Source organism: Centruroides vittatus, unplaced genomic scaffold, assembly GCF_030686945.1.
Source record: "Centruroides vittatus isolate TY-2023 unplaced genomic scaffold, ASM3068694v2 contig_3175, whole genome shotgun sequence".
NCBI lineage: Eukaryota > Metazoa > Arthropoda > Arachnida > Scorpiones > Buthidae > Centruroides > Centruroides vittatus.
Window position 1 is genome coordinate 421319 of NW_027122041.1, and position 27835 is coordinate 449153.

Consider the following 27835-nt stretch of genomic DNA (forward strand, 5'->3'; position numbering starts at 1 on the left):
CTTTTGGTAAATAACAAATTGTTTTTTATTGGCGGTAAATAATTGTTTAAAAAATTTGATGATAGTGTTGGTTGGCACGTGGACGTTACTCGGCTTTCTTCTGGTCGACGTCGTAACAGCAGTGGAGAAAAGCGGTGGCCAGTTCGGCCACGATCGATCGATCCGGAATACTTTGAGCTACGCCGTACATCGCAGCCTGTAATAAAGCAAAAAATTATTTTAACAGTGACCCGATCTTGAAATTAATCTGGTATTCGATGAGCCGGTTATCGATCGGTTGATCGATAACCGGCTCATCGAATAACCTGTTCATGCAAGCAGCTCTCCATCAGATACAGTACTAGATGTTAGCGCAATTATCAAAAATCTCATAATACATTCCGATAAAAAAAAACTTCCATTAACAGTATTAAGTAAAATGATAGTTTATAAGGTAAACCCCCCACTAATAAACTTTTTAAAACTGTAAATAAATTTGGTGAAACTAAATTTAATTTCTAAATATTGAACCGTGAAATATTGTGGAAGTATTTAATGTAGTACAATCGTTTAAAAAAAAAAAGCAGATAATAGGACCGTCCATTATCCATCCACTCCTCCCCTCTGGCGGTGGGGAGAGAACGTGCCGAAACGGTTGCAGTTAATAAGATCAACTCTGGAGATATCATACAGAAAATACATTATATTATTTAGTAGAATGCTCAATAATTTCAAAATGTTTTTGCTAGTAGTGTCTATATAGCAGTTTATTTGCATCTTGCATCCGCGAAATGTTTGATAAAACCGAGGAGTATGAACCCAGCTAAAATGGTGGGTTAGGCTGGAAACCGTGCATATATATGCCCAAGGACATATTTACACGCTATTTAACCGTGTGCACAATAGCACTAGTCTAAAAAAGTGCAAAAGTAAAACTCAAAGCCTAAGCAAGGCAAGACAGAAAATAAGATTATCAGGCGTATGTACAGTATGCTGCTTTAAGGCACTTTTCAATGTGACGATAACCTTTATTATTATCAACTTTGGACAATTGAATGTAAATTTTATAGTGTGCAGTAGACACGTAATAAGTCTTCAAATTGAGAAATGGCAAACTTTACGAAACAAAATAACAAATTCAAAATACCCGAGGCTGCGTTTACACTTAAAGTCCTAGGCACATCATTACGAGGCCCAAAAGGTGAGGCAATCCTGGAACAAAATACGTATTGGGGCTATATAATAAGAAATAAACGAAAAAATATTGTATAGGGAGCCACTAATTTCTCGGGCCCAGGGCAATTTGTACCGACTTGAACTGACCTGGCAGGACCGCCCAGAGGACGGCAAAAGGAACAAAGTAAAAACTTTGCTTCAAACGTTTATTTTTAAATACAAAAAATATTGATAAATCGAACAAAAATAAAATAATAATCTTTTTTAAATGTCTTGTTAATTTTATTAAAATGAGTTTTCACCCAAATATAGACTTTAATTTTTTGTTTAGTTGTTTATTTCAGTTAAATTTATTTTTAATCATTTTTGGTTGTTGTACTTAAATTAATATATTATGTATCTAAATATGGGACAGAGATAATTAAGCCTAAACTTCGTTTTTATTTCCTTCAATTTATCAATAATGGAAATTTTAATTGTCATTTGATATATGAGCAGTAAAACGGCAAAATGCAGGGAAATCAAAACCACACCCAATTTAACTTTATTGACCTATGTCAATTATGTTTAGTCAAACACTCCCCTTTTCTCTATCAAGTGTTTTGTTTAGAAGTTTGTATAGTTATAATATGTTTAAATACTCTTGCATAAAAATTTTGATTTAAAAAGTTTAAATGATGTACAAATAATCAAGTAACACATTGTGCAAACCATAATTTGGAACAAAAAATAACAGTGAAATATATACCATAATATGGGACAGAGTATGTTTAAAAATAATCGGTTCAAATTTAGATTAAAAATAACAGTTTTTCTGGCTTTACTTTTTATAATTAATTGCGTACATTGCATTTATTATGTGTCTGATTCAATAAATAACAACCATAGGTTATTAGTTTCATTCTGGCGCAAGTTGCTTCTAAAATAATTTTTAATTCGTTTCAACACTAAAAACGAGCGTTTAGAACTTGTGTTTGAAATGGGCATTGTCAAAAATATTTTTAAAATTGTTTCTACGTTCGTGAAGGTAGAACTTAACCATTATAATAATAAACCATATAACCACACTACTATGCAAATACGCATGCGTAACGACTGAGTTTCGTTACCGCTACCATTAGCATGAATGATGGTTAACTTCCAATCTGTTGCCGCTATGCAATAGAATATTTCAAATGGAAACGGAGGCCACAAATTTTTCAGGAGTCGCTAGTTTTTATATTATAATTGTAACAGAAAATACTTATTTTTAAATACTAAATTCATAACTACTATTTTTATATAGTTGTTTGTGAATAATGAGTAGGCTCCCAGTCTGCACGTAATGCGCGTTGTAGTAAATGAGGCGCCTGCCATGGATCAAGGTCAAATCTAAGATGGCCATTCAATGAGGCAAGGCAACCTATATTATACCAAAGATGTGTCTATTGCCAATTTCTCACAAATTTTTGTAGAAATGACGTCACTGATCGAAGATCTTCAGTAGGCTAACTCTGCCCCCTATTTAGCCGACTGCAAGCTTCCTGCAATTACAGTCAAACTTGTTTTTATGCGGTCTTTTTTTGTGCGATTTTTTATTTGTGCGGTATAGTCGGCGACTAGTCTCGTGCGATTTGTCATGTCTCACGTTGACTTATTATAGCTAAATAAAACTTATTATAGCATAAATGAACTTATTATAGTAATATTATTGCATGAATATGCGAAAAATGAAATAATTTATTTTTTAAGTCAACAAAACACCACCTGGACAAAAATATGTAAAACACGATGGACAAGACGATGCAGTCAAGTGCAGTCATTTGTTGTCAATAAATTCTATTTCGTACGGTTTTGAGTTATTTTCTATGTGAGACCTTTTTTATGCGGTCCCTATTGACCGCATAAAAAATATTTTTTTAATTCTGTTGCAAAAACTATTTTTTATAGCCACTCGTGAAGTTTCGTGCAATTTTTTTTATGCGGTCCCTATCCACCGCATAAAAACAGGTTTGACTATACTTTTAATTAAGGTTTCTCAAACGGGATCCCGGCTGTTTTTTTAACTCTGGAAATTCTTCTCATCCCGGGAAATCTCGCAAATTTCTTAAAGTTCACTTTTTCTTTTTTTGTGTTAAGGTTGAAGAAATTTTGTAAAAAGAAAGTATAATTACTGTACATCTCGGCAGATAAGAAGATAATTGAATGATAAAAACAAGCCCCCAAAATCCGAGGTCGTCTTATAGGACAGATACAAAAAAAAAATTAGATTGAAATTTATATAAATTAAAAAACCATTATAAAAAAGCAGACAAACCATAATTATTTACTAGTACAGAGTAGGGCATGTCCACAAAATAGAATATAGCCCATACAACGTTTGTGAATAGTCAAGGTCACTACCAAAATTCCCGAATTAGTGTGAATGTTTGCAATAATCGCAAGGCAGTGCTGCCGGATGCAAGAAAATAAAATTTGTTTATTCAAAAAATTACGAATAGGACATAATTCCGTACACGCTACACAGTATTATTATTCAGATGATGATCTAAACTAAATTCATAGGCCGTTGATAGTTTGGGGGTCGTCTTATAGGACAGATATATGCTAAAACTATAAAACATCGACGAAAATTTATACCTCGTCTTATCTGCCGAGATATACGGTAACTCAAACTGTCAGAATACATTTGTATTTATTAATTTTAAACCTACTTATTAGTTTTTTAAATTTTTGCTCGTTGTGTCAACTCAGATTGTCAATAATCAATACGTATTTGTGGCAGGACTCTGAAAATTCTTTACTTGTCAGAACCTGTAATACCTGGAATAATTGTGTTTATGCTGTCTTAAGTTTTAACCATGCCCAGTAGCTTCAATAACTGCATTATGCCAGGTTTGTAAATTGGGCAAGCATAGAAACGAGTACGAAGTCTGCGCGTATGAAGTTTTTCTTCATAAACCTGATTATTCAAAAGCCAAACGAACTGCCGAATTATCGGGCTATAAGCTTCATGCCGCTATTAAAGCAGCTGAGGTAGACAAATCAACAATACTTGAGAGCAAAAGAAGTACTGCAATGCATCTCGAAAACGAACTAGAAATCTGGTGAAAAAGCATGTAACATTTGTCTTCTCTTAAATGCATTAAAGATGATTCCATCCACATCAATTGAATTAGCGGGACTTTTCATTACTAAAATAAGAATCAGATTGAGTGATCGAAGTATTGACCATCCTTGCTTTTTAAAATCTTATTATAAAAATTTACAATAATATTTTGTATTATGTTTTATTTAAAAACGAAAATTACCTTTATGGTTCATTTTTTTAAATTTTCAACTCAATTCAAAGCATTTTTCTCGTTGTTGTTGTATATAGTTTCCAGCAAACTTTAATAATTTTTTTCTATTTGTGAACATTTCTACATAATTCAAAGGTAATTTTTAATATATAACTTACACAGCATTATTATGATTTTGGAGGTTGCGGAACATATTAAATTACAGTAGAGCATCGATTAACTGACTTATCGGTTAACCGACCGCGTTCTAGTCGGCAAATTCAAATGTCCGCTAGTGATGTGGCGCTACAATATTTGGTTATGTCTTGGCTACTTTAATATTATTTTTGTTAAATTTTTACATGTTTTAGCTGGCAGCACTGGCTCGACCATGAAAGGGAGGCTAGTATTTAAGCCAGGCCTAATACGCTACACTAATAATGTATTTTTTCATACTTTTCGGTTATCCGACTTTTCAGTTATCCGACCAACCCCAGTCCCCAATTAAGTCGGATAATCGATGCTCTACTGTACTTCAAAAAATGAAAAATAATTATATTATTTGATTTCAAGATATTTTGTATATCTTAAAAGTAATTAATTATATCCCAGGAAACAGTTCACATTTTCCCCGAAATCCCGGGACAAGCAAAAGACCGGGAAATGAGAAACCCTACTTCTAATCTAATTCTGCAAGTTTTCTATTCTTGATGTCACTCCTCTGGGTTAGTTAGGTTGGGGACAAGCATAGTCAATCATGCCTGAGCTATTATTTAATCTGTTCGCAACAAAATGGCTAATTTTCATATTGCTATTAAATAAAATTTTCAAAAGAGGAAACCATTAAAGCTAACGTTAAACCAGTGGCTATATGGTCTCTTCAGTAGTGCATGTAATGGTGAAAATTCAAGCCATTATAAGTACTTTTGAATTAAGTAAATTAAATTAAAAATATTCCGGTTTATATATAAATTTAGAAAATTTACGCGTAAAAATTATGACAAAGTCAGACGATAGAACAAATTTTATTTTCGGACATTTTGTAAGATTGTGATAACTGATAAGTTACAAAAACTTTTTGCATCAGTAAATAAAGCAGTTCATTTTGTCTACATTTGAGGAGGTGCCATGCAAAAGCAAACAAGTCCACTAAGCAATTGTTGGTAAAACGCAAAAAACTAATTGAATTTATTTTAAACTCCACACCTGTTAAAATTTATTGTTATTTTTCATTTTGTATCTAACATCAATATTTGAAGGCAGGTTTTGATAGGAATATACAGTGGGTGATCGGTTAACGAACATAATCCGTTCCAAGACTTTGTTCACTCTCGGATTATTGATTTACCATAGGTTTTTATGGGGATTTGATTAATTCGTTCTGGAGAATCCAACAGATAAAAAAATATATACTTTCTTACTACGTTTATTTATATGTAGGGGAAGGTGGGGCAAGATGAGGACTTTAAGGTTTGAAAAGCCATAAGATGGGATGAGAACGATAATTTTTTATTCTCAGCAACTACATCATTTGATAATACATAATTTGTTTTTAAAAACAAGAAAATTTAATTTTTTAAAATTACATGTAAATGCACCATCTTGCCCCCACCCATGGGATAAGATGGGGATATTATTTTTATATACAAGACGGACAAATTAAATGATTAAACTGTCGTTTTCTTTAATATTGGCGCAAGAAAAGTGTGCCCATTTATCACAACGCCTACATTTAGCCCAACTCTCGGTAGATGCAGATTATAACCATCCACAATAGAGGCATTCTGTGTCATTTGTCTTTTGTTTCTTGTTAGGCCTACCCTTGCTGATGCCTGTAACTTTTGAGTTTACGAAATTTCTTTCGGTAAACAAAGACCATCTTCCTGGAGGTGCCGAAACTGTTGTTGATTATTTTTGTTGTTCCATCAGCTGCTGCTTGTAGGTGTATCTGTTAGGATTGCTGTTTTCCCTGTCCTTCTGCTATTTTCGATTTTTTTCTTGGTTCCAACATGTTGAATTGGCATTATTTCTATGGGAGAGACTTGAATAAAAACTGAATGAGTAGGCCTACTCGTAATGGTGTAATCAGTGACTTGTTTCTGCACCCAGATTAGGCATACCTCCGTTTTCATGGTTTTAGTTGTCCCAAAACGAGCATCCTAGTGTGTCCTGTTGCTGAAGGAGCCTGACTGTCGTCTTTGCAACAATAATGTCTGTCTCCAAAAATACTTCTGGATTCATTGGCCATATTCATGATCAACCTGGGGCAAGACCCCATACTGACTGCAAACACAGGTCAACTTTATTTCAAAACTAAACAATTTCAGTCATAAAGGTTACTTCAAATACGATAATATCTTCATCTAAAAGGTAATGTAAAAGTTAATGATGATACTTACTTTGTAGCAGGCATAAAATTAGATGAAGTATTGCTAAAACATGGAAAACGTGTCTTACTTCCAAACAAAGAGCGATTCGGACGTTCTCTCCTCCCATGATCCCTTTTGAGGTTGACATTTAGTTCCCCAAATAACAGCCAAATGAAAGCACGTTAACCACGAATAAACAGACGTCTCCGTCTAACCCCATGGCCCCATCTTGTACCACCTTCCCCTAATAATAAAAATACATATAAAAATTCAAAACTGTGTATATTAGTCATGTTTTTTCTGTTTGTTGGAGTTAAAGAATCTGTCCAGTGTCGATTACTTTATTCTCTTCTTCAGGACTTTTCAGAATTAATTAATAGCATTGTAATTGTAGAGATCCCTGAGCCTATTAACCTTAACCTGGTTTGGATGCCATTCTAAGATGTTGTTCTGACATCTTCCCACTTCTTTACATGTTTAATAGCAGATATCGGCATTTATCCTCTTTTTTTGAAAAGAACACATATTGATATTTGGGCAAGTTTCTTGGTGTTTTTCATTCAAGAGTTCTTGGCGTTCTTCTGTCGTCAGATCAGTTTCGGATTCCATTATGAGCTCTTCAATGTTCTGTATTTCTCAGATGTGATTTTTGTTACTCCTTTAGCTGCTTGAATCATCTTGATTATACTGTATCTTTCTTAGATAAGATTGAACTGCGGCCTACTGTAAACCTGTTCAAGCCATACTGCCCAGCAACATCAGACATATTCTGCACACTCTATACTTTTGCTATTATACTCTCACCTTTCGGAAATAAAAACCCATGCAATACTTAACACGTGCTGCCCAACAGTCTCGCAAATACCATAAAAGAATTGTTTCTGCCAGAAAAATAAAAGGCTGGAATTACGAGGGAGAGTTTCAAAGTTCAGAGGAATACTGTTCAATCAGCATATACCAGGTTGAGCATCGATGTTGACGTCTCCCGCGCTCCGAAAAGTTTCGAATTGTTGCCTGAAAACAAGGGAAGACCAATCGGTATTCATATTTTACGTCGCTTCTTCTTGTGTTTGTTCTGTGAAGTGTTCGTTATCCGATTTGTTCATTAACCAATCACCCACTGTAGTTAGTATTTAATTATTTGACATTAAAATATGGACATGTTTCTTTTTCTTGGACAGAGTGGATATATATTTTTTATTTTTTTGCATGAATTATGTGAGGTTTTTTTTTCATTTTTCTGGCCACTACATTCTTTTTCACTTTGTTATACCGGCTACTACTTTGACTTTTCCGGACTGGCACTTTCTTCCTTCTTTAACTGCAAGTCCATTTTGTTGCAGTAGCTGCAAATGTCACTTGCCGGTGATTTAAAACCAATGTTAAATTCACCAAATACTCTACAAAACAAACTTCTTCACTTGTAATGCTACTCCAGAATTATCGTACATCTTATACAATTTGTCATGTTAAGATCGGAATGCAAGTAAATTTGCTTGGACTTTTTGCGATTGTAGTGGCTTTCTTGCCCTTTCAATTTTCTCAAAAATTCTAGAACAGCAACTTTTTTGCCTACTGATTGTAGCTAGTATGATCTCCATACCACAAGCCTCCCTTAGGCTTTTATTTTCCATTACCTTTTTAGCTATATTGTGCAACCTCATTGCTTTACTCTAGTTAGGTGCATAAAAAATTTTTTGCAGACAGGAATCACTTTTCCCTTACTGTTGAAAATGCTATATTTAACATTAAATTCACGTGGTTTTAAATTAGTGTTAGGGTTATTGACCTGAAGTTGATGCTTAGGTTGTCTTTTCTTCACATTGTAAAATAAGTTCATACCCAGGTTTTAGTAATCTTGTTCATACTTATCTGAAAATTCATAGATAGATTTTCTTAATGTATCTGTGGCCTAACTTTGTACACTTAAATCATTTGTTGTTATGGTGACATGACGTGAAAGAGTTGCACCCAAAGGAGCACTGTATTATTGTATTTTCTTTTTTACCCATATTCCAACAGTTTTAGATTTCTTTCTAGATCCAACATTGCCTTCTACACTTATCAAACCATCTTCATCCCTTTTTCACTCAATTATAACACTTAAATACACATTTATTAGTACACAATTTATTATACAAACACTTTAACATCAAAATCTCTGTTCCAATAGAACAGCAAAATGACACAACAAAACAAAACCACTTGTTGCATTCTGGAAGTCACCTGACTCAATCATAGCTTTTCATTGGCTGCAATGGCTATTTTTTGCTCAGAACACATATAGAGAGATGTTCTTTTTTGCACAGAATGTTGATTTTCAAAGCTCAAAAAATGTTGGATGTGTATTTTTTTGAATGAAACCAACTATAACACTAGATAGGAATGAGGCTGAAAAAAATAATCAATTCTAAACTCAATTTTTTTATGGATTTGTTTGCTTTTGCATGGCACCTCTTCATTTATTATTCATCGCTGCAATCTTATCCCTTGTAATTATGATACTATAAACTCAAATATGCAAAATATAAATGTATTCACTACACTAGAAGGCTCCAAATAAAGCCATACAATGAAAAAACAGATCTCCAAACTGCAACAATAAATAACTTATTCGGCAATTTGCTTATAATTGCACTACAATATACGAGTGGTAACCCCAGTTTATGTGCATCTTGGATTCTGACCTTGATCCAAGGTGGAGGGTACTGTGCTGTTTCTATGTAATACAGTAGAGCATCAATTATACGAATACCGATCAACTGAAACATTAGTTGATCGAAAGCGTTCTAGTTGGCAAATTCAAATTTTCACTAGGGCTGTGGCATTGCAGCACTCTTCCCCTCCCTGCCAAAATGAACTGTAGGCCTAGTTTAATGTACTATATTATGTAAGGTATGTATTTGTAAGACGTGATACAAATTATATTCAGTACAGTTTTGTGTTTAATATATTCTTTTGTAAGTGATCAGTTATCCGAACAACCCCAGTCCTGAATTGTTTTGGATAATCAAAGCTCTAGTGTACTGTATTTATGGATGAAACTAACGATTACATACTAGTTAGTTCGCACAATATTCCAAAAAAGTCATTCGTTCTGGTTGTGAAGATGCACATATTGTTGATCAGCATATTACAACAAATGTAATAAAGGAATATATCTCAACAATTTGGCTCAAATGCATATTTTTCCACATATTACTGTCTATTTTACTGTGGTTTATGTAAAATTAATATATGACAATCATTTGTAATCGTTTGCTGTAAATGATTTTCTATGCAACACCTCTTGCTCTCCTAACTGTTTTACCAGTGTATACGCATACAGTACAAAATTTGAACAATAAATATTTCATGATGCAATTACCGTATATCTCTGCAGATAAGACGATAATTGAATCACAAAAAAAGGCTCCCGAAATCTGGGGTTGTCTTATAGGACAGATACAAAAAAAATTAGATTGAAATTTATATAAATTAAAACCATTATAAAAAAAATGGATAAACCATAATTATTTACTAGTAGAGAGTAGAGTATGGCCACAAAATAGTGTGAGGACCAGGTTTAACCTGGCCCAAAATCTTTTTTTTTTATTGTTCAAATCCTCTCGTGAGAAATTGGAGAAACGGTCGAAATTCTAAGGATGTGCAGCCTTCCGCCATCGAAACACACTTCCTTTCCCTCCAGATCCAAACTGAGTCACGGAGATCGAATCATCAGCGATTCACCCACTATCGCGATTGGTGATCGAAGATAACGTGACCTGTAGTATATAAGGGGGGAAAAGGCTGAGAACGGGGTCGCTGAAGGTCCGCATAAGACGCCCGACCCGTAGGATCCGTCCCGAGAATCGAGGGCCGAAACCCGAAGCCACCAAGCCCGCCAACGACGAGCCGCCCCGACCGAATCCTCCTGCTTACCTCCACGACCGGAGAACCGAGATGATTAGTACTTCGATTACCCCCGATATATCCTAGGAAGAGGTATGACCCCTAAATTTGTAAACTCTCTCTCTCCCGTGGTTAGGAACTGGACGCATTAGATTTTCTGTATTTGTTTATCCGTTTAAATAAATCGTTATTTGTTTTCATCATGGTCTCCATTATTTCGAATATCACCTTAAACTTGTCGACGAACCCACACACTTCCTCCACTCGACCTGACAAATAATTACCCAATCCCGACAAGTCGGGATATCATAAAAATTTAGCCATCCTTGACAGTGGGGTGGGTCTTGCCGACCTGTTCGCCAAAGAAAAAGGAGGTACAACTCCGTCCTACCTCCCGGCGTTCCCACAATAGAATAGCCCATACCACGTTTTTGTGAATAGTCAGTCATTACCGAATCAGTGAAAATGTTTGCAACAATCACAAGGCAGTGCAAGAAAATAAAATTTGTTCATTCGAAAAATTACAAATAGGACATAATTCCATATACGCTATACAGTATTATTATTCAGATAATGATCACTGATCTAAACTAAATTCACAGGCTGTTGATAGTTTGGGGGTCGTCTTATAGGACAGATATATGCTAAAACTATAAAACTTCCACGAAAATTTATTCCTCATCTTATCTGAAGGTTGTCTTATCTGCTGAGATATACAGTAATTTATTTTATATGTTAAAATATTTGGATACCAGTGGATTTTTTTAGATAATTTATTACACAACCTTTAAAAAGTTTTCAGCCTTTCTAAGGCAGTTTCAGTTAAAGAAAATTCTTGGAATAGAACATCGAATTCTAAAAATATAAACTATTGTTCAATTCTATATGCTAATTTTAATATTTAAATTTAAATGAACAAAAAATACATTCAAACATTACATATTCAAAGTAATTCTCCACATAAACATGTTGGATGTTAGTATGTTGCAAGCTTACATGTGGTTCAAAAATGTAATTTAATCTCCTGTTGCCATTGGATACTGAAACTTCAGTATTATCTCGCCTAGTACTAAAATATTTAGTACTACTATATGATTTAAATTTCACATTCAATGAAGAATGCCTTAAGTATTAAAGCTTTGTCTGGAATCAAGCTGGATATTTTAACTGTTTTTGACTACATTAATCTATTCCACTGTATTACAGTAAAGGCAACCATGACACTGGCTAGAAATTTAATTTGCCATAAGACAGACTTAAATATTAAATTATTTTTACATATAAAATATTTGGCTATCTAAAAAAGCAACACGAATTTCTAGTTTTATAACATGGTGCCAATAATTTTGTAATTTATATGTTAATTGAAGCAACTGAATATAAAAATAAAAAATGATAGCATTGAAGTCAGAAATCAGATAGAATTGAAATGTTTATGTTGTCAATTACATAATAATTTATGATTAAGAAACTATTGCATAACTTAAAGAACGTACTCACCATTCCTTTTGCAGGAGATTTGGGATCTTTCATTATCAAAGCAGTACATTCTCTTATGTCATGTAACAAAGAATCTGCAATTCCTTCTTCAGTGTGTTGTAATGTAACACATATGTGAAATCCAGATGGATATTGGAGATTATTTAAATTCCAACCACGTTCATTCAGTAGAGAAATCAAACAAAATATATCAAATTCTTTAGAACCGACTGCAATTACACTCATCTGTGGTTTTCCAAATACAAAAATCCCTGGTATGGATCTTAATCTGAAATAAAAACCTACAATTAAAGTCTATAAATTATTAATCTATTTTTAATATTGATTAATCAAAGAAAACAATGAAAGTTATTGAAACTGCTTAAACTACAGAACTGGCAATAAATTTTCGATTATAAGTAATGACTCAATAATAATAATAATAAAAAGTTAGTGAATGTACTTTTAATTAACTTTGAGCTTAAAACCAGAAATTTCATTAAAACACATTTATACTTAAGCATAGAAAGCAGTGGGAAACTATTATGCATTATTACTGACAGAAATTTCTCCTTAGTAAGATGAGCACAAGAAGAAATAGAGACAAAAATGACATTAGGGTTGTAACAATTTCCAACTGCAACACCTTGCCCAGTAGGGGAAAGAAGGGACTTCCCAGATTGTCAGCCTGCAAAACCCTCATAGAAACACTTGAGTATTGGAACTTGGAATGAGAGGACTGCAACAAAAACTGGAAAATCTGAGAATGAGATGAAAATAAATAAATTAGACATAGTAGGACTAAGTGAGATGAAAAGACTGGAGAATCAATGAGTGACAATATCAAGCTTTGCTTTTTAGGTGAAAGGAAAGCAATGGAGTGGGGATAGCATTGAAAAGTGAATTTGCATTCTGGGTAATTAAAGTTGATTGCATAAATGACAAAATCATAATGCTCAGAATTCAAGCAGAATCAAAAGATCTAATACTCATTCAAGTGTATATGCCTAGCAGCTCTCATTCAGATGAAAAGCTATAAGAAATATATGAACAAGTGAAAGAAATTATGGAAAAGGAAGAAAGAAATGCCTGTCTATTGTTATTAAGAAATTGGAATGCTGTGGTGGAAAACACAAGAGAGGAAAATATTGTAGGAACATATGGATTAGGAAGCAAGAACAGGAGAGGAGAAAGATTGATTGAATTCTGCAAAGAACATAGTGTGGTGATTATATGACATGGCTTCAAAAGCATAAGAGAAGATTATATACATGGAAAGATCCTGGGGACAACAACAGATACCAAATAGAATTACTGTATCTCTCTTTAATTAGTATGTAGTCTATTATGAATATAAGCACCTGTCCAGGTACAGATAGACTCAGATCACAACTTCTTATTCCTAAAACTCAAAATAAGGTTCAAGAAGATCACAAAGAGAAAAAGACAAGTGAGAAATGGGATTTAGAAAATTTGAAAAGGAATAGTGAAATGTTTAGATTAGTATCTCAATAAAAAAGTCAAAGAAATAAATGAAGAGGATGCTGAGGACCAAACAAATTGTGAATATCAATGGAAGAAAAGATTTGATAGAGGAAATGGTGAATAAAATGAATAAAGAAGGTGGAAGAATGTGAACTCTGAAGAAGGAAGATTAAAATACAGAGAACTGAACAAATAAGCTAAGATGGGTGATCAAGCAAGTCAAAACAATGTGGTTTGAAAGAGAATGTGAAGAAATTGAGTCTGGAGAGGTCAAAAAGATTCGAACTAATGTGTGACAAAGTTAAGAATGCATTCTGGTTCAGAAGGGCTAAGAGAGTAACTATTAGTGACAGAAATGGAGAGAGTATAAATAATGAAAATAAGATCCTGCACAGATAACACAAATACATAAGTGATCTATACAGAGCAGAAAATACTGTAGAACTGAAGATAGAAGAAAGTGATGTGGATAAAGATAGGAGGAAGAGCTCCAATCTTGATGGAAGAACTTATGAGTACAGTAGGATTAAGAAATAGAAAATCGAAAGGTACCAATAACATTCCTATAGAATTCACCAAGAATATGGGAAAAAATGGAATTAAGAAAATTGTTAGGCTTTGCAATGTGATCTATCATACAGACACTGTTGACTTTCTGAGGAATATTTTAATTCCCATTCCAAAGAAAGAAAAAACTACCAAATGTGAAAATTAAAGAACAGTTAGCCTGATCTGCCATATCTCAAAAATCCATTTAAGAATATTAGAGAAATGCCTTTATGGAAAACTGAACCCATTCATAAGGGAAGAACAGTTTGGGTTCAAAAAGAAAAGAGGCACTATAGATGCAAAAGGGATGCTGAGAACTGTAGGATGATGATACATTGAAAAAGGAAAGGAATGTTGGTGTGTTTTATAGATCTAGAGAAGGCATTTGACAAAACCGACTGGAAAAGATTGATGGACATTTTGAAAAAGAAACTATATAGACTGGAAGGACAGGAGATTAATACTAAACTTATACAAATATCAGAGAGCAGCAGTTAGGGTCGAGTTATAAACTCTGTATCATATCCGTATGGCCAGACCGTATTCCGTAAGAAAAGTTTGGATCGATCAAACTTTTACAGTAGGGATATGGAAAATTGACCAATTGCACATGCGCTAAGTCACCATCAGTTGATATACAATTGGAAGTTGTACAGGAAGCAACCAACGAAACTTTGACAAATTAGTTGAAACCTAACTTTTGACCAATAATGCTGCTTCCGAATAATATAAAATTTTAAGATAAGAGTTACTTTAGTCATAAAAAAAATAGAAAAATGATAAAATGAATAAATAATTATAGTATTAGATGTGGCAACATCAGCCAATGATTTTGTGCATGCTCACGATGGGCTGCTTTGTAAACTGTAAAAAAGTCTGTTCCTTTACTGATATAGAAACAGCCTTTCAGTAGTTTATAACTATTGCTATAGATATCCAGTGTAACAAACATTTATGAATATGGATATAGTTGTTACAAAGTTTATAACTCGACCCTAAAAGTGGATGGTCAATACAATGAGGTAATCAAGATTTAAAAGGGTGTTAGGGAGGGGTGTTGCCTATCACTGCTTCATTTTCAACATATACTTGGAAGAGATGATTATGGAATATCCAGAGGAAGAGAAAGGCATTAAAATTAGGGGAAGGCAGATTCAGTGCCTAAGGTATGCTGACAATATGGCAATTTTGACAGAGTGAGTGTAAAATGAGAAAGATGCTGAGTGAATTAGAGGGGGGGATGTGCAGCCTTCAAAATGAAAATTAATGTTAACAAAACCAAATGCTTTGGATCGGAGAAAAGGAAAAAAAAGTCAACATCGATATAAATGGTGACAAAGTGGAACAAGTAAACGGGTTTAGATACCTGGATGCTTGGCTTGACTCTGAGTGCAGAAATGGGAAAAAAATCAAGAGGAGAATTGTATGTCAAAAGAGGCATTTAGCAAAATGAAAACACTTTTGTGCGAACCTCTGAAATTAGATTTGAGAAAAAGACTGGTCAAATGCTATATCTGGAGTGTTTTCCTCTATGGTGTTGAAACTTGGACAATACAACATTAGGAGAATAGAGGCCCTGGAGATATTGCTCTATCTGACATTCTCTATTTTTCTCCACAGCCATAAGGTCAGAAATGAGAAAGTCCTAAGAAGAGTAGGTAAAAAAAAGGAGCATATTAGAGACAACAAAGAGGCAAAAAGCTAATTGGATGGGACACAATTTGAGAAAAAGGCTTATGGAATTATGTTATGGAAGGAATGGTTGCAGGCAGAAAGAAATGAAGAAAAAAATGGTGGATGACTTAAAAGAGGGTAATTAGAGGGGAGTTGCTAAAAGATTAAAATGCAATTTTTTTTGTAGCTCTTCATGTAATATTTCAGCTGTCTATACAATTTTCAACTTCTTTGATTAGTTACAGAATAAACAATTCAAATTTTAGTGTGTTCCATATGCCCATTTACAAAAATTATTTTTTTAATGTATTTTAATAAGTCTAAAATTAGGCATTCAATTATTTTTGCCATATTTTGTAGTAAATTTAGTACAAACAGATTTGTAAACAACACACAAAACAAAAAATAAATAAATGTTTATATTAAAATTTTTTACTATTATAATAAAAATTATTGGAGTCCTATTGTAAGCCATGCATTCACTGATAATGAATGAATATAATAAAAACCTACTGCTAGTATATCTTATTATTTATAACACACCCATTTTCAATGTATCTGGTTGTTTTAACTATTCTTCTTGTGGTTTCAATGTAGCCATCTTCTCCATAATACATCATTGTGGCCCAACAAGTAGCAATATTGCTTCCAGCACGAGAGCCTATAATTAAAAATAATTTTACTTTAAAAAAATATATAATTTATTTTCAAAATGATGAATTCTATTATGATGATTTAAAGAATATTTATTTATGTAAACTTTCCACACACAGTGACAGAGTGGCATGCAACTATTTTTTTGTGACCAACCTCCAAAATCCTTCAGTAATGGAAGTATCCAGTAAGTTCTCCAGAGATACACACTGTAGTTGTTAAATGATAGCACTGAGCTTATGGCTATGTAATTCCAAATGTATGCATTTTAAATACTTCTTGTAATCCACCAATAATCAGCTTGAAACTCCCAATTTAGAAAACACTGCATTACATAGATTGGTGAGGCAATAAAAATATCTGCCTGTCATGTCAGGAAATATGGATTTTAATTCAGGTAGACACAGACTATATCCATGAAAAAGTCTTAAGATATATTGGATCCTGTTCTTTGCTATTCAGTCTGACTATGATGTCTAGCTGAGATCATAACAAGTACTGTATTTCCCTGAAAATAAGACCTAACCAAAAAATAAACCCCAGTTAAGATCTTCAGCCAGGCAGTTGTATTTAATATGTCTGTTGCAACCCACAATGAACACCCAGTCTTGTTTTCAGGGGAAACATGATACATAATAAAAGCTGCTTTATTACCTTCTATGCAACTAAAGAAGATAAAATAATTAAGCTATTTTTTATTAGTTAAACTATTACAAATGTATAAAATATTATCCTTCTCAAGTATATACTTTTCAGTCTTCTAAACACTTTCCAAGAATGTTTTCAAATCACTTTTGTATGACTCAAGGTTACAACAATATAAGATGCAAATTGTTGCATAAATTTTTGGTACCCAAGTAGCTAGGTTTTGTTGCCTGGCTATCTGAGATAATTCAGGTAATGCATGTCTTCAGGCATTTTATATCCAAATCATTGAAGCTTGTTTAACTTTTCAAAAATTGTATTAATTTGCATTTTTCCATTATGATTTAAAAAAATAGGAACTATTGATGATAACAGTAAAACCAACTATAATATATAAAAATTAATGACATGTTGACTTAATGTGTGAATATAATACATTGCAATATGACAGACATATAAAAAAACGATATTAGTATATTCAAACATGTCCAATAAAATAAAAATTATAGACAATAAACTTAATTAATGAAGAAAAAATGAAAAGGATTAATGTTTTTAATATCTTTTTATACAGTGATATCATTTAGATACCACCCACAACCTAACATTAAAATATATGAAACAATTTTGAAAGATAAATCTTAGAAAGAGAAGAATGTCAAAAATCAGAGTAAAGATAATTCTTGCATTTCTTTGAATTTAAATAAATTGTTTTAAGAATGATGTTTCTATTAAAGTTACTTCAATGTAATGAAACTTACCTCCTATATTTGGTGTAATATACACACCTCCTGGCCAATCAGTTTGTACTGTATATTGATAACGTAGATATGTGGGATTTCGATACAAAATTACAGATGATCCTTTTGGAGTAAAGCCATACTATAATAAATAAAATCCAAATTTAAAAATCAAAATGATAATAAATTTAATCCCAGGTAAATCAACTGTTTTTATAAAATTAAAATATATTTTTTTACATGTATTTTTCAAACATGATTACAATGCTATTTAAAAATTTGTACAGTATCAAACTAATTGTTTAATATTTTCATTTAAATTTTTTTCAAATCATATTTATACACTATATTTTATGTTTGAAAGACCACCTGTATTTTATTGTGTGAATATCCTATGACAAATTATATATCTGAAATCAAATTTAGTAACATTTACATATTTAGAAAAGTGATGAAATCTCTTAAAGATATTCAAGAACTGTTCATTTATATTTACATCACTTTAAATTCAAATGACTTAAAATAATATAATATTTCATAAAATGTAGTCTTATCCAAAGGCTTACTGTTCTCAGTCAAAAAATATTTTATTTACCTAATCTCAAATTATGAAAAAAATATAAGATCATTATTGATTATTAGAGAACAACTTACAGAAGCAAGAAATTTGAGCCGAGTTTTAAAAATGCACACAGGTAGTTCTACTTAAAACTAGGGCTGTAGTCTGGTTGCTGTCTCTCATCTTCAAAAGACAGTATCTGCATAACAATCCAATCACTGATTGGCCAAACATTGTTTACTTTTTGAGAGATCATTGCTTCAAACACAATTCTGGATGACTTTTTTTCTTGAAGATTAGCAGATATAACAAAATTGAGGTTACAGACAACAGACATTATCTAATATGGACAACTGTATGCTACTTGGAAAAACCATTGACTTAATGATTCTACATCAATTACTGAACCATTGAATATACTGTTAATCTTATTCATTACTTCCAGCCATCCATCCCTCAACCATCCATTTTTCAAAATACTGCCATGTAATTTTCCCTAAGTATCTAATGTTTTTCTAACTGTTATTAAAATTTCTATTTGTTAAGAGAGAACATTACCCAAGGCACTTTGACATTATAATCTGTAAAAACTTTATAAAACAACACAAAAACATATCTTTAACAAAACCACATGCTTTACCAATCTCTTGATTTCTTCACCATGTGCCACATAATTATGTACTTAGCATTTTCAAAACTTACAATTTTATAGGTTAAAATTCTGTACTGCACAGATAATCTGAACATGTATAAAACCTAGAAGAATTGTGTCATCAAGTACAAAGACTTGTTAAAAGTAACGGGAATTGCCTTTGTCTCTGGAAAATGAGTTTTATCTCTCCTTTTGACATCATTTCTCTTTGAAAGAGATGAGAACAATTGACCAGATATGGCCCCTGGTCTATTTACACAATAAAATCATGAAAGAATTTTTTTGGTAGACTGTTATATGTGATATTGATAATAAGATTTTTATGAATCAAACTTTTTTGTCAATGAGGATATCCTCATTGACACAAAAGTTACACTTCCAGATAGAATTGTCTAATTATTCAACAAACAGGCATGCCCCAAACAGGTTTGTAAATAATTACTGTTATGGTTCAATTTCATGCAAGGTAAGAGTGCCTTCATATCACTTCTACAGTTCACTACCATGTCACCAAGTTACCTGCCATCTAAGCTGATCTTGTGTGATAGTCATAGGCATCAACAGATTGGGACAAGTGGGGCATTTATCCTTCTCTGGGATCAAGTAAAAAATTTCACAAATTATAATTGTAAAAGTGAGATATGTAACCTTATACTTTCAACTATTGGATGCCTTTTCTGTCTTTTTGTATTGATGAAATACTGTACTCTATAGTATACTGGTGAAGAAACCTATAAAATTAAATAATAAAATAAAAATTTATTAAAATAAGAAGTAAAACAACTACAGTGCCTGTGACCGGTGTGCTTCTTCTCCAAGGAAATCAGAGAACTTCGCAAATGTTTTCGAACCTTTGAAAAATTTATTGATGTAATTATTTGTTTCCAAGTTTTGTCCTCCTTGGAAAATTTTTTGCAGATGCCCATGGTCATAGGTATTGGAAACATGAATGTCAAAATGGACAGGCTCTGCATGTCATCATTTATCTGATGGCATGCAGAGCCTGTCCATTCTGTCCACAAGACCATCAGAATATATCATTATCTAATCATGAGATAAGCACAAACAGCTGCAATGGCATCTTTGTCTATCATCACATACAAGTGAAAGTCTCACTACAGAACCTTGTCTTTTGTTGTATCATTGGCAGACAGCTAGCAAAAACAAATTTCTATGAGTAATAACAGCTTTTCATCCTGCCAGTTTTGTTTGTAGTAGTGCAGTGACAAAAGCATGGATTGCTATACCCGGGCAATGCATCATCTTTAATATCATGATTGTTCATTCCCAAACAGAACCTGGGTTTCAGGTTCTGTTTGGGAATGAACAATCATGATGTTAGAGTATGGAGTACTATTAGTGAGTGATGGAGAAGGTCGATGTCACATTTCACAATTTCTTGCCCATTGAGCATTTGGAACACCAACTTTAGCCATCTATAAGAGAGAGGGATCTGGAGCAGCAGTTACATCTATGGACAAATCCATTGTAGGCTACCATACAGTGTCAGTGTGCTTCTATGCTAAGCCATATCATTGCATAGCATGTATCCAGGTATGGAGAGTTCCAAGGTATTAAGAATTCCTTAAGATTGTACAATTGTTACACAGAAAATTACTCTTATGTTATGATATTACAATCAATAATTATTACTGTCATTATGTTCACACTAATAAAGTTTTATTCAATTTCAATGCCTCCTTTCTGGTCATAACTTTTTGGTCAATGAGCGTATTTTCACTAACCGTCAGATATGTATGCATGTGCGTATTTTTTCCTTAAATGCTTTGATGTTGGAACCTTGATATAGATATGATTTGGGTCCACATATAATATGATTTTTACATATTTGGGACTGTATTTTATAAACTTTACAGGTTGTTTGTACAAGTGCTACAGATATCAGAAATAAATTACAGATTATTTGTGAATAACACAAATAATCTATAGTTCATTTCTGATATCTGTACAGTGCATCTTTGCACATGTATAGTTCATCTGGGAATTATCACTCTTCTATCCAATTATAAACAAGCATGCAAAATTCTAATGTTTTACATTTGAACTATCTAATTCAATTTTTTTTAAAGTTCCACAAATGAACATGTTTTGTGTTGCCATACATTTTATTGATCATGTAATATTGTTCAGAATTGATTTGATATATACACCCTGCATGAAACATTCTAGTAATACTTTTCAAGATCTGTTTAAAGTATTATGACATTCAAATGTTGTATTTATAAAAAATAAAATTTACCTTGTGCATGTCAGCTGAAATACTGGTAACCCCAGGAAGTCTGAAATCACATACTGGAATATCGAATCCTGCTTCTTTCATAAATGGAAGTAGAAAGCCACCCAGACAGGCATCGACATGAACGGGGATGTTGTATTTCATTCCTAACTGCAACAATTGATGATAGTGTCATATGGCTATACAAGATGTAAAAACTACAATGACATTTTTGATTGTTTATTGTATTGAATATGTTAAAATATGTTAACAGCAATTTAAAAATTACAAAATTAAAAACTATATGCTAAAAAAATAAATAATGAAATAAATTTACTTTAGCAATTTCTTCTATAGGGTCCAATATACCATGAGGAAAAGGTGGTGATGATCCGACCAGCTATAAAAATAAAAACATTTCCTTCATTAGTCATTTAGTTAATTAGAAAGGTTACAAAACTTAGGTGAAATTAAATTAGACATAATTTTTTATTCTATTCTTTATAACAATAATTTATTGAATAAATGTATTTAATACATAAATTTTTTGATTCATGAAATAGGGTATATTATATGAAATTTTTATATAAAGTAAGTTTTACAAATTACAAAATTCAATCTGTCTTACAAAATGATACAAAGGGCATCCAAAAAATAAAAAATGTTTGGTTATAAGAAAGAAAAAGAAAACAGTAATGATAGACAAAGTTTTATTAAGTAATTAGTACAAGACCAGTTATTTTTCTATGTAGTCACATTATGAGTTGAGCACTTGTTGTAGCATAGCGTTAGTTTTTGGATTGTTTCCTCATTGACTTCCACTGCCAGTTCTTTCACCTTGTCATCCATTCCACAATGTTTGCCACCCAAAAACTCTTTTTCAGCTTGGGAAAGAGATGAAAGTCACTGAGAACCAGGTTGGGATTGCATGGTAAGTGTTCAAAAACATCCCAGCCAAATTTCTGAAGTTGACTGACTAGCAGAGTGCAGGTCGCACATTATCTGCCTTGATGAAATATTAATCATCATTTTCTCACATTTGCTTCATTCATAAGGTGATCACCATATACTTCAGTGATTTGTTAATGAATTTCTATAGGACAAACTTTCTTTGTATTTAGAAAATGAATAACACTTTGCACTTGATAGAATTTTTGTATGTTTTAACCTTGACAAAACAATAACAACAGTAACATGCCATTATCAAAACTCTATGCATGTTGATCTAACACAGAGACAAATTGACCTTGAATTGATACTAGTCATTCACATGTGCAGAGTGCTAGATGCAAACATTCTTTATTTTCTGGACACCCCTCATCTAATTAGAAAACATAGTGCTAAATTATAAACATTTGTTCATTTTGTCAGGAAAGCATAAAGTGATGAAAATTTGACTCTTTAAAGTTTTTATACATAGCAGATTGAAAATTATGACAAAATGACACAAAAGTATACAATTTCCTGATATGACAGGATGAATAAATCTTGTAATATAAAATTAAGTCATCTTTATGCACTAAAGAACAATAATAATCTACTTAATTTCCAATTCATAAATATTTTTAAAAGACAAAAAAATGTGTTAATTAAACAGATAAAACTTGACAGTTAATGGATGAGTTACTCCAAATACATTAAATGTATTATCATCATAAAGCTATTTACATTGTAAGCTTGGACAAACCAGTGACAAGCACTGCTTTATTAGACTCTAAGATCCGGGAGATATTTGGTTTAAATAAAAGGTGGGATGAGGAAGAAGGCAGGTCTTCTAGAAATGAAAATTTGAAACTGTTTTGTAAACAATATAACACTACTTCCCTAAAGGACCTAAACACACAACTGCAAGTTCTATATAAAACTTACATGAATAAGTTTATTAAGGATTCATAGACTGTTTTACTAATACTTTACTTTAAGGCTTTATATTTCATTTGTGGGTTTAAATGCATAGCACATATTGAAAACAAATTAACATTTGTTTGCTGAAGACAAATAAAAACCCTGTAAAACTTAACCATAATGCTTGAATCAGATTGTTTCTATTTGAAGCTGAATATATGGTACAATATAGCCAAAGATAATACATAATTTCTGATGCCTCAGCATCTGATGCATCAGCTTACAGGATCTTCTGTACTTTTAAGTATGATATGAATTCATTTAAGTGTTCAGAGACTAATCATTGTCTGAGTCTGTTGCAAACTCTGTTCATTTTTGAGAAGGATCTTTTCACTTTTGCAGTTCTAAGAGGACAACAAAATTATTCCTGAAAGTCTCCAAAAAATAGTAAGTGCATCATCAATGTCATTGTTTGAGGGGTCTTTAAGAATGAGAGACATGCAACAAGAACCTTGCTACTCAATTTAAAGTAATAGGAGAAGCATTTATATTCCTCTATCTATCTATCAACATTCACTGATAATGTTTTGACCAACAACTTGATTTCTTCATTTCCATAGTCTTGTTTGTCTTCTAATGATACTTTTTTGGTCCAATAGTTTGCATGCTACAGCAACAGCTTTGTTTCATCAGAGAAGTGCTTTTTGAAGTTACTTTCAGTCATATTTAGGACAATTACCTTTCAGTAATTTTTTCAAAAGATGAATTCTTAAAGTTTAGCAAAGTAACAACTATTTATTCATAAATCAAGTATTCAAAAATTATTTTCAATATCCTTTAACTAAATCCATATTATTTGCCTTGTAACACAATCACCATCTTCAAGCAAACCTAGTACAGTAGAGCATCAATTATCCGACTTAATTGGGGACTGGGGTTGGTTGGATAACTGAAAAGTCCGATAACTGAAAAGTATGATAAAATACATTATTAGTATAGCATATTAGGCCTGGTTTAAATACTAGCCTCCCTTTCATGGTCGAGCCAGTGCTGCCAGTTAAAACATGCAAAAATTTAACAAAAATAATATTACAATACCCAAGACATAACCAAATATTGTAGCACCACATCACTAGCGGACATTTGAATTTGCCGACTAGAACGCGGTCAGTTAATCGGGGGTCGGATAATCGATGCTCTACTGTACTTCATTTGTCATACCCTCCATAAAGTTTTGTCTGTTTATATTTCCATGAAAAAAATATAGACCTATTAGGTAACCATTAACATTTTGCATGCATATTTATGTCAATTCATTATTTGAAAGAAAAGAATGATTCCACCAAATAATAATAGTTTCATAATGACACTTTTACCATTTTTCTTCCTTTCTTTTCAATGCACTTCACAGACAGCCACAGATATACTGACATGTGGTGTGACAGCTGCATAAAGTTCAAACATGCATAACTTCTGATAATGTTTTTGATAAGAGTTTGTTTTTGATGTAGAAACATAATATGCAAAAAATGGCAACATGTAAGAAAGCAAAGTTGATCCTGTTTTCATTGATTGTAGCATCATCTATAACAAAACTGATAGCCGTATCTTGTGGCCCTTTGAAGTCAAGCATTTTAGGTCCAATAAATTTACGTAGGATGTGTATTTTTCAGGTAGTTTCAGTGGATTGATTAAAATAATCCATCCTGAATATATGCTTACACTTACATAGCATATGTAAAATACTATGAGTTATAAGTAAGAAATTATCCATGTAAATATAATTATTACTAGTTAAGTAACGCTGCATCAGTGTGTAGTCAGAACGAAGCTGCTCGCACCTTTATTTTCTAGATTCTGAGGGAAAAAATAAACAAAGAATCATTCGTTCTCAACAATATATTTGATTTCTATTGGATCATTTAAAGGTACAAATATAAGGTCAGAATAAGCCATTAATTAATTGCTATGCCAATGTTTCATGAAATTCTGGCTATCACTACGGGCCTTGGACTTACAGATTGCCTTGTAGCGATCTTTATTGTAACTCTTTAAAAATACTGAGTCAGTTATTTTTTTCACTCGACTCAATGTAACATAGCTAAGACCGATAGCTGTCTCTTTTTCCCTATATCTATTTTGATTTTTGGAAGAGTTAATCCCTGTGATTTATGTATAGTCATCGAGTATGCTAAGGTAAGGGGAAACTGTCTACAAGATCACAATATACTGCCATCGTTCGAAGAGCGTATTATGTGGATTATTGGAAACAGATTACCATAGATGAAAGGTCCCTGATAGCTATCGAATTCCACTAAAATAAACAGAGGAAGAGCTGGAGGGCGAGCATTAGGAGCATATATAATGTAGTGTATAGTTCCTAGTGAACCATTGACGAGACCTCCTTGCACCCATAAGTTGACTCTCAGCATGATTCTGGCATTAACTGAGAGATACAAATACTTGGAGAGACCAAGAGCTGAGTCATCTTTGGACGAAGGCGGGGCAATATCTGGAGTGTTTTCAGATGCTATATAAGCAAGAGGGCATCCAGTTGACTGCAAGTAGTCTTCGTTGCTTTGTTTAACTTGCTCGTTTGTTGGATATAGCTCTACTGCCGTTTGGAACTGATCAAGTTCATCTCTGGATAAATAGGCTCGATTTCTTGTCGTCAGAATGTTCAGATCTGTATCAGAGAAATCACCCGAAGCTAGATGTTGTAAGACATCTGTGAAGGAACTATCTGCGCTATTTTGTCTATGAGAATTACTAAGTTCAATGAACTTCTCAAAAGAATCAAATGCGAATGTAATGTAATGTCCCAACAGGGTCCCTACCTTGTTGGGACATTACATTGTAAAAAACACTCGAGTAGAGAGGAGTATCTTTAACAGGAGGAAGCTGACGAAAATCACCAAACAAATAGATAAAGAATCCACCAAACGGCTCATCTTTCTCGGGGTTTATCTCCCTCAATCTTCTCTCGATCATGTAAAGCATTCTTGCACCAATCATTGACATTTCATCGATGATGATGAATTTGAGCGACTTCATCTCAATCTGGAATCTCTGTGCAGCTTCTTCATTTAGAGATCGAAATTTCGTACTAACGATAGGAAGACGAAGGAGAGAATGGATCGTAAAGCCATCAATATTGATCGCTGCTGCTCCACGTTTTAAAAAGAAAACTTTTTAAACTTATTATTCTATAAAGATTCTTTATATTTGTTGTGTGTATCTAGTTAGCGATAACATTTACCTTTCAAAATTACTGTTTTAATGCTTGTCATATTTTCCGACCACTAGATGACGCTTCTACACGTGCGTGCAGGAAGCGACTAACACTTGACTTCATGCATTCCTTGTCAACATTATAACTCTAGAATGAGTTGTCCGATCTTGATGAAATTTTCTAGGACGACTCATCATCACTCAAGGATGAACTGATTAAAATTTCAACTCTCAAAAATGATCCATACTGAAGAAAAACCCCTATCTCCAGTTCTACAAAAACGGATCATTTTTGAAAGTTGAAATTTTAATCAGTTCATTCTTGAGTGATGATGAGTCGTCCTAGAAAATTTCATCAAGATCGGACAACTCATTCCAGAGTTATTTTGTTGACAAGGAATGCACGAAGTCAAGTATTAGTCGTCACTACGTTCTGACAATAATAAATGGAACTTATTTGATAATGGGACTTATTATAATAAGTCCGTCCCATTATCAAAATAATTAAATATTAGTTATAACTTACAAGACAAGTATTTTTGGTGATAGCTTTCTTCATTGCTTTTGTATCAACTTGCATTGTTTCCAAATTCATCGAAATCTTCTTTATTCTTATTTTTAAGTAATGAGCAGCCTATATGTAAGCAAAAATTTTAACAATTGCATTTGTTTATTATAAATTTATATTTCATTCTTTAAAATTTTTACCTTTTCAAATGCAGCATGAGAGCTGTGACAGGCACAATTCTATGAAAATAATTTTTATTATGTGAAAAATGTAAAAAAAAAAAAAATTAAAGAACTATTAAAATATTTATAAAACAATGTTAAAAATTCTTATAACATTGATATTTTTAGAACCTAACCACAAACCAAAATTAATATTCTAAATATATAAATGAAATGTCATAAATTTTTTAAAATGATAACTTACTATTTTTGATTCAATGAATATTGTAATTTAGCCTAAATATAAGAAGAAAATACAAATATAATACTATTCCAGTTAAATTTATCTAGATCAAAAAACCAATCTGTCTCTACTTGTTTATACAGAGTGACAAAGACCACTCATAGACCCCTTTTAAAATGAAGGGAAGTGAGCTTCATCAAAAATCCTAAAAATTTTGATAATTCAATTGGGTATGGTAATATTTTCAACTTCCAGTACTAACTGGAAATGGTTATCAGACTGAAAATCAAATTTTTTAAAACAGAACTTAGTATTTTTTAATTTAGATTTGAATAAATAAAATAATAATAATAAATTTGTCCCAAACATTTATCTGAAAACATCTCCACTGATCATGAGATGATCATGAAAATGATGCATGGAGAAAAATGATACTGTAAAAATAAGAAAATAACTTGTGTTACAAAATGTTTTTATTGACATATTGTTGATGTAGAC

At 32.5% G+C, this 27835-nt stretch overlaps 1 protein-coding gene across 1 annotated transcript in view; it reads right to left on the minus strand.

Annotated features, from left to right (window-relative positions):
• Position 1: 1 nt before the first annotated feature.
• Sply (Sphingosine-1-phosphate lyase) overlaps positions 2-27835 on the minus strand; it is a 53751-nt gene continuing 25917 nt past the window's right edge. The window contains 9 exon segments of the mRNA XM_067268176.1: positions 2-196; positions 12176-12443; positions 16406-16523; positions 17923-18043; positions 21373-21519; positions 21686-21748; positions 26951-27058; positions 27133-27150; positions 27153-27171. Coding sequence (XP_067124277.1) covers positions 86-196; positions 12176-12443; positions 16406-16523; positions 17923-18043; positions 21373-21519; positions 21686-21748; positions 26951-27058; positions 27133-27150; positions 27153-27171 — 973 coding nt within the window. The 3' untranslated portion in view covers positions 2-85.